The sequence below is a fragment of the Hippoglossus hippoglossus genome, chromosome 15, assembly GCF_009819705.1.
Source record: "Hippoglossus hippoglossus isolate fHipHip1 chromosome 15, fHipHip1.pri, whole genome shotgun sequence".
NCBI classification, from domain to species: domain Eukaryota; kingdom Metazoa; phylum Chordata; class Actinopteri; order Pleuronectiformes; family Pleuronectidae; genus Hippoglossus; species Hippoglossus hippoglossus.
The window spans coordinates 6,631,005-6,640,136 of NC_047165.1; the positions used below are offsets into that span (position 1 = coordinate 6,631,005).

Consider the following 9,132-nt stretch of genomic DNA (forward strand, 5'->3'; position numbering starts at 1 on the left):
TTACAAGAGAAAGAAAAGCTCAGGAAAAATAATCACTTCAAAATTCTCCCTTCTGCTTAATATGTGAGACTATTTTGAACTCAAAGGAATTATGGAGTTATAACTGTCACTGTCAACTGTTTGTTTCCAGTCACCAGTGGTGCAGCACAAAAACCTGCATATTCAAAAAATATATATTTTTTAAATCCATCCATCTAGTCCTTAATATCACAAATAAACACATGCATCTATAGTGGATTTCATGAGTTGTCAGTTGTAAAGTGTTTATAACATATTCAACTAGAAATACCACCCTACAATTGTAAACCTCCATTTAAAGTGCAGCTTCAGTCTTTATACATTTTTATTTATTTATAAGAGGCACTGTGACCTTCACCTTTGACCTTTGACCACCCAATTCTTACAAATGAATCCGTCAAATCCACCAAAATTTGATCAGTTTATCTTTGAGTCCAACTGAATGTTTACGCCAAATTTGAAGAAATTCCCTCAAAGCGTTCTTGAGATATCGTGTTCACAAGAATGTGACGTATAGACGAACGGACCCGAAAAAACATAATACATCCGCCCACTAGGTGGTGCCAGTGTGGAGTCATAACAAAGTCATGACATATCTCAGCTTCTATTCTCAGTACACTGCATTAAACTTGGTGAGTACAATGTTATGACCGTCTAAAGAACAAAAAATCTGACTCTATGATACTAATACACTGCAGGATGACCTCTTATAAATAAATAAAACTTTCTTCTCTGTTATTTGAGGACACATCATCAGTTTATCATCAGTTTGAATGTAACCACAGTGAAAGTGAATTCACTGCAAACAACAGCAAAGTGAAGTCTGTCTGCTGTCACGACAAACAACGACTTAAATCATTTAAAGGACGTCATGTTGCCTTCAAAGCCCAAAAAAACTTGGTCCTCATTCAAAACTTTTTTTTGTGTGTTTTGTTTTTTGATTCCACACAAGAAATACTATCAAACGTATTTCACTTTTGGATCGGACCGTACAAAGACGTGGTCTGATCTCTCTATTTAGTGTTGTCTGTTCTTGGCTTCAGTCGCGGCTCGCTCTCCTCGCGACCATGTTTCACTTTGTCGCCCGACTCCTCCTGCTGAGAGGGGACTGTGACCCAGCACTGTGCCAGGCCCGCGGCTGGCACGCTCACACAATCCGCTCGCCATCTCTAATATTTAAGAAACTTTATCGTCTTCCTGCTCTGTTTTGCCTGCGTCACCGAGCTGAGGGATCCGTTCCTCGTGGCAGATTTAAAGCATGTGGCGGCCAGAGATTTAGGGAGATATATTTCTCCCTTTAACATCTGCTCCCCTGGCCTGCTCGACTCTCTCCAGAAGGCCACCGCACACAGCCAGCCACACACATATATACGTATATATATATATATATATCAACAGGCACACACACACACACACACACACACACACTCTGGTTCATCCATGGTTGACAATGAAGGACAGTTGGTTTTGAGCAGTGTCAGGACAGTTAGACTCTCACGGGGAGTCTCCAAACTGCAGGCGACTGGCACACAGACAAACACTCAGAGAGCACATTTACGGCCAAACACTGAACGCCATCTGTCAGTCACTGTAGGAGGATATTACTGCCGACACACACACACACACACACAGACACACACACACACACTGGGGCACACTGTCTGGCTGAATCTGTCTTTATTGCACAAAATTCACACCAAAATTGGCTTGTGTGCGGACAATTCAAAGCGAGAGTGTGTGTGTGTGTTCACATGTATGTTTTTTCTCGTGCATGTTTTGAACGTGTGTAAACACAGCATGTCCGTTTTGTCTGTGTGTTGTCTTGTCTTTATCTTACAGGCTCATAATTAATATCACTGAAGGAAGATATTATTAAATGTATTTTTACGGTATAATTAGCAAATTACTATCAAAGTATCAAACGGGAGAGTACTACTCATGGATAATAATAATAATCCTTTTAAAATGCATATAATACATCTAAAATACTTTAAATTACCAGAGCCCGCGGTGAGGTTTTCACATTTGTTTGTTTGTTTGTTTGAGTCCAAATCCCAAAGATATTAAAGTTACAACAATGCAAAATGTACACACATTTGACATTTTTGTAAAAATACAAATTTACTAATCATCTTACTGGAATAAAAATTGATATGCTTGGTTGGAAAATATGGGGGGGACATAGTTACCTCTAAAGTGTAGGAGAGTCGAGGCAGAGAATTAAAAAACTCAAATAAGGCAACTCGGACTTGAACTTACTTGAGGTAAGTGTACTTCATTATTCTCCACCACTTTTCTTATTTTTTTTTTAACATATTAGGATGTGTGAAAAATAGCAGACTTTATTTTGCTCTTGCAGATCAGAGCTTTATTTGAATCTTGCGTCGTGGGATAACAGCAGATTAAATTAACTTCATCCATTTCCACTGCCTCATAATAGCAGATGATACAAGCAGCCTGAAACAATAACGCACATGGACGTCGTTCTGCAGCCCCATCCTCTCACTTCCCGCGACCCGGCGTGGACAAAGGAAAGTGTCAACACCACCTCTCTAACTGCACAATTAACATGCAAATGAGCCCAGTGGCTAATGGCGATGGCAGAGCGCTCTTATGATGGAAATATGCTTTCTGTTTTGGCAGTATGGGTTAAACATTAGTCTGTGGAATCAGCTGAGGACGGGAGGGCAGAGGGCCCCGAGGCTTCCCTGAGGGCACACACACACACAGAGAGAGAGAGAGAGAGAGAGAGAGATAAAGAGAGGTAGACTCCGAGAGGGAATGGCTCCTGCACCTGCTTCACTGACTATGACTACTACACGCACACACACACACACACACACACACACACACACACACACACACACACACACACACACACACACAGACACACACACACAGAGCATGACCAGGCGGTTATAATCAGCCTCGTTCAGGCTGTCAACCCGGTCAATAACTTATCCCCTCAACTGCTTTTGTTCTAGCAGCAGCTCGACTGATGCGGCCGCTGCCCCTTATTCAACCGAAATTTATTTTCAATTGCTGCCCTCAGGCACCGGCCCTGCAGCAGATCACTGACCGAGCGAGTAAACAAACCAGCAGACCACTTCACACACACACACACACACACACACACACACACACACACACAGGCACGACTCTTCTCACTGAATGCACGACATCTGCGATTGCCAAATGACATGTTTACGCAAACTCTGCAGTTATAAAAGGCTTCAATGCTGCGACTGTTTGTGCACATCAGACTAAAGAGCCTTGTACTTGCAGCTTTGTGAAGCTTCATGTCAGTGACGGAGCTGGCAGGCGTCTGTTACTGTGTTTTAATTAAAACAACTTTATTTGGATTGCAGATTTCAGAGGTTGTGTTTTTTGGAAAAGGCCGCTCGGTCACAGGGGCCACAGACCGAGAACGGTCTGTTAGTGTGTGTGTATGTGTGTGTGTGTGTGTGTGTGTGTGTGTTTGTGTGTGCGTGTGTGCGTGTGTGCGTGTGTGTGTGTGTGTGTGTGTGTGTGTGTGTGTGTGTGTGTGTGTGTGTGTGTGTGTGTGTGTGTGGAGGGGGTTGACAAAGTGGTGTCAAACTTCGAGTGGCTCCCAGTAACAGGTGTGTGCTCTGTAAAGGAGCAGTCGTTCGTCAAGCTTCGTGAAAAGAGGAGCCGATCGCCACGAGTCCATTCAGCCATCACCGAGCGGCCTGCAAAACAGCATACACAGGATTTATGGATTAACATATTTCTGTTGTCTCTGTTGTTATGACTATTATTCAGTTTAGGACTAGTCTGTTCTTTTAGTTTTGTTCTTTTTCACCTAGTTTGCATCGTCTCATTTTTGGGGCCTTGGATGATGATGTAAAGTCAGAGGGAGATTAACTAGATCCACCACATGTTTGTGTTTTTACACTGAGCCTCCTTTTCTCTATTGCAGTATTCACAGGATTCAAGGTTGAGTTGGAAGATAGATTGACAACAACTCTGCGAGAGGACGTTTGGACTTTCTTGGAGACAACTAACTAAACAGAGCTCATACAACTGCAGACTCTGTAGATTTTATAAGTGCTCACCTGCCTGGTCTCCCTGATGCATTCGGTGTTGAGGATAAATCCTTAAGACATCATCCGTCTTCAGAAAAAAAATAGATTTCCCTCAGAAGTTGAGACATCATCTCATTTTCGAGGAGGTTCCACACACTTAACTGTACAAGGGACAATAATATGGAAAACTTTAGTTAGAAAACAAACAAGAGAAGTGAACATAAACAAACAGACAATAGTATAATATAAACAAGAGAAAAATAATATAATAAACAAAATAATTCAATAAATAGATAAACAATGAAGGAAGTACAGGACGTCATGAAAATCGTGGATTCAATAGGTTTCTGAAAACGTAAGCAATTTGTTTTCAGATGAAGAAATTAAACATTTTTGAATAAACTAAATGATGACAGATATTTAAAGGAAACGTTTTCCCATCAGAGTTCCTCACAATGACTGTTGTATATATTGGCTCATTTATTCATCAGTTAACTCATGATTTATTTTACTTTGAGGTTTTGCTGATCGTTGCTGACGTTTAAGGAGCAGAATATGTTTTGTTTTTGACACATCACTATCTTGTCCTCCCTACAACTTTTTGTCTTTCCCTGCCTTGATGAAAAGGAAGAATTTGGATCTCAGTCAGTGGGATTGTCACGTATAGAGGCATTAATGAGGATCATTTTAAGCCATACTATTGTGAAAATAAACTCAAAAACTCTTTAATGTTTGCAAGTATTACTTTCTCATATTTACTGCAGGCTTCTCCAGCTCCTGTTACCATAAGATCATCTCCAACACATGAGAGCTCAATGCAAGATGTACACATCCAGCAATGGCCAGTGATTTACATTCATCTCTTTAACGTGCAACTTGCCATGATTTGCATTTGTCTTGTTTGTGCTATTTACATGTGCATGACTGTTTTTTTCCCTTGTTTTTGTGGCTCACTCACAAATGATCTCCCTCCATGAATGTAACAGAGCCCGATGCCAGCAGCAGCAGCAGCAGCAGCAGCAGCAGCAGTTGTCTCTGCTTTGCTCGGCTCCTAATTAGCCAGAATTAAGAAGTATTTCTCGGCCCATTGAAGAGTCCATTTCCTTTGAAACCAGAGCATAATAAACCTTAAGTAATTACCCCAACTCATGACTATTAACTCGCAAACCGCCAGCTTCCCTTGACAACATCCTCCTCAGTGTTGTGTGGTTAAAAGGCCATTGCAGCTACCCAGCTATTTACATCCCATCTGGCAGCCTGCGAGGGACAGACAGGCTCACGCTCATTCCTAAAGACAAAAAGAAGAAATGTAAAATGAACTCTTTCACTCGTTTCTAAACTTTACCACAGAACTTGTGTTTTCCTCCCTCGGAATAAGTTACAAAAGAGGCTTCTCCTGCTTTTCTCTTTCTGTCTTTTCTCTATTTGATTTTAATCCGTGCACTCATTTGCATGTGGCGAGGGCCTGGGAGGGGTGGTGGTGGTGGTGGTGGTGGTGTGTGTGTGGGGGGGGGTCTGAATGTATAATCTTCTGCATTTAGGAGCCTGTAATCCCGACGCCTCTCTGTGATGTGATTTTCTCCTCTCGGTCCCCCATGAACAATTAACTTGTAATCTGCACAAACATACATTCTGTCGCTGCAGAGATGAGACGGGGAAACACCCGAGGGACGCGGCGGACAAACTGTTCCGCGCGCCCCCAAAGCGGAGCACTTTCTTTTTCCAGGGAAACAATTCAACTGGGCTCCATTAAATCTGCTGCAGCCCCTCATCTCATCCTCATCTCTGCCTGGTTCCTTAACATGACGCTCGGCCTGCTCGGAAATGTTGAATAAATGCTTGTCTGACCATGTCTGTAACTCGTCATATGCTCGTGTATCTCTGTGCAGCATCGAACCTGTTGGTGCGTAAAATAAGGAGAAAAATGTATTCTCATATAATAAAAAATATGTATAATATAATGTCCGTTTGAAATTGTCTTAAAGTGGTAAATTGGTTTGCAGTTGCAGAAAATCTACTTATATATATATATATGACTGTAGCCTTTTCTCAATTATTTAAATTTTGTATATACATTATATTAATTGAAGTCACTGAAGTGCTGCTACACTTATATATCCCCATACAGTCTATAAACACACACATAATAATAATTTATCATATGAGTATATATGTTATATATTATAGGAAATTGACCTATAGCTTCATGCTTTTTTTCAATTATTTTTCAATTTGTATTTACATTGTTAATATCAGTCACGAAAATGCTGCTTTACTAATATATTTATATAAACCCATATAGTCTATATACAAATATGATAAGATAATAACTGTATGAGACTATATCAGTATATAAGTACAGCAGCAGAAAATTGACCAATAGCTTCAGGCTTTTCTCAGTTATTTTAGATTTGGGTTTAAATTATATTCATTTCTTTAGAGTGCTGCTGTACTCTTATATACTCATAATAGTCTATAACACAGAAGTAATAATAATGATTTCATAGAATTAGACAATTCAGTTCACGGTAGAAAATTCTCGTCCAATCACATTTCTTTTCTATGAATATATTCAACCTATTTCATATTTCATAATAAATTCCACTGTTGGTCTTTTTATTTTATGGTCTTCGTTTATTTCTAATAGGAAAAAAGGCAAATAAGTGACCAGAGGAAATATATGAAGTCTGTTAACACATCAAGGCCGTGCTTGAGTTTGAAGTATTACTCCAAAAAGTATTTTAAAATATAGATTTAAATATATAGAAGATATATACGAGAGAGAAATATGTACGTACTAATAAAAGGAACATATTTAGAGGGATGAATTTACTTTAATCTGAAAATAAACTTAGTTTTTATTGTGGGAATATAAACTATCAATGTACACCCTTGTAAAAATATGTAAATAAATAGTAGCCTGTAATAATTAATAGTCTAAGTAAAATTCCAAACTAGACTTCAAGAAGTGTAAATCAGATTTAACAAAGTTTTTAATGAACCAAGAGCAAAGAAGGGACAGTGGATATGATCGATAATTTCAGTTTTATTGAAATTTCATCCAGGGACGCTGGGCGATAATAAATATTTCATCAGTTCATCATCAACAATGTACAAAAATAAAGACACGGGGTCTCTGGGCATAACAAATTCAGTTCAGCAAAAAACAACCATGCTGGGACGAGCATGCAAAAAAAAAACAGATCAAATGAAAAACTGTAAATCACATTGGACAAAAACCATAACAGATGAATCTAAAACTTAGATTTTTAAAACGAATTGTGGCAGAATCACATAAATGTCGTTGTTTTTTCATGGAGAACTCAAGTTTAAAATCCTTGGTACAAGGCACAGAGAGTATTCTTCGTTTTCACAAAATGACGCCTGATACAAAGAAATATAAAACAAATCCACATGTTCATGCAGCCTCCGTCACTTTCACATTGTGCTGTGAGACAAACACAGGAGGGTCGTGGCCGCTCGTTGCATGACACAGAACTTTTTCTTTTTACCTTAAACTGGCAAAACCATCAGTCTTTACATGGGTCCTTGTTACAAGGTAGAAAATAACATTCTTTCTCATACGCCAAACAAGAAAACAGACTTTACACAACAGCATGCAGCAGTGGGGCCAAACCCCATCATGCTCTGGTTCTCTATTTACAAACACCAGCAGTCTGTGCGTCACACACCCCGCATCATTTCATCCCGTCCTTTCCCTCCCCCGTGAGTCTCGTGAGGCCGGTGGAGGTGATGGGGATGTGTGTGGGAGGGGGCACCTGGCAGATGGTGCAGGGACACGGCAGCCCGGCCCAGTGCTGGAAGCCGGGGCCCAGCTGCAGGGCCTGGGGCGCAGCCGGGGCGCCCTTCATCAGGGCGTGTGGCGCGCGGATGGACGTGAGCCCCGGGAGCCCGCCCGACAGGGAGGAAGACGCGGAGGAAGACAGCGCGCCCCCGAGGAGAGGGTGCACATGGTGCGCGGCGGCGGCGGCGGCGGCGGCAGCGGCGGCTGCAGCGGCCGGGCCCCCGGAGTGTCCACCGGGCCCGGTGCCGCAGTGGAAGGCCGAGTGCTGCCCGCCGTAAATCTCCCCCACCAGCCGCTTCATCTCGTCCAGGGAGCTGTTGAGCATCAGGATGTAGTTCCTGGCGAGAAGCAGCGTAGCGATCTTGGACAACTTCCGCACCGAGGGCCCGTGCGCGTAGGGCATCACCTCCCGCAGGCCGTCCATGGCCAGGTTGAGGTCGTGCATGCGCTTGCGCTCCCGGCCGTTGATCTTGAGTCGCAGCTCGAACATCTCCTCCTCGCTGACTGGTTTCTTCAGCTTGTACTTGTTGCTGCTGCTGCTGCTGCTGCTGCTACTGCTGCTGCTGCTCTCCACGGACACTGAGTTGGGGTCTCCGGAGCGCAGGTGCTCGGAAATCTTCTGCGTGGAGGAGGACACTGAGGAGCCGACGTGGTGGTGGTGAAGGTGGTGTAGTGGGTGGAGTTCTCTGAGAAACATGCGGTCCATGTCCGGGGAAGAGGCTCTGCTGCTGGGGCTGGAGTCTGAATTCATTTTATGGGTTCTCTTCCGAAGTTGTTGGGTAGGAGGTCGCTGCTGGCTTCCTCCCTCTCTCTCCCTCTCTCTCCCTCTCTCTTCCACTTTCACTCTCTCCTTTCACTCTCTCTCTCTTTCTGGGGTCTTCTGGTCACCTGGTGTGGTCTGTATCCCGTCGGTGCCACGCTTCTGTCCGTGGTATCGCAGGAGAGACAACTTCTCTGCGTCTCTCTCTCTCCCTCTGTGCGTCTGTATCTCTGCGGTGAGGAGGATACTGATAGAGGCTATTTATACGTGCGGCCGGACAAAAGCGCCTTTCCTATTCATAACGCCTAGTTAGGAGGATGACGTGCCCGCGAGAAAGGGGGCGGTGTGCTTTGACTGTCCCGGTGACTGCGGTGCGCAACCATTCACTGCCATTGTCAGGACCCTGTCGGGGGGCACAGCTTCTCATCTTCTCATCTTCTCCTCTCTTCTCTCCTCCTCTCTTCTCTCCTCTTCTTCCTCTTCTCTTCTCTCCTCTTCTCTCC

General features: G+C 43.0%; 1 protein-coding gene across 1 annotated transcript; it reads right to left on the reverse strand.

The window, feature by feature from the left end:
- Positions 1–7,090: 7,090 nt before the first annotated feature.
- olig3 (oligodendrocyte transcription factor 3) lies at positions 7,091–8,916 on the reverse strand. The gene has a single exon (XM_034609410.1). It carries the CDS (start codon positions 8,618–8,620, stop codon positions 7,763–7,765), a length of 858 nt encoding a protein of 285 aa, XP_034465301.1. The 5' UTR covers positions 8,621–8,916; the 3' UTR covers positions 7,091–7,762.
- Positions 8,917–9,132: the final 216 nt, after the last annotated feature.

Coding starts and splice junctions, on each gene's coding strand:
- olig3 (XM_034609410.1), bottom strand. CDS start 8,620: ATGAATTCAGACTCCAGCCCCAGCAGCAGAGCCTCTTCCCCGGACATG.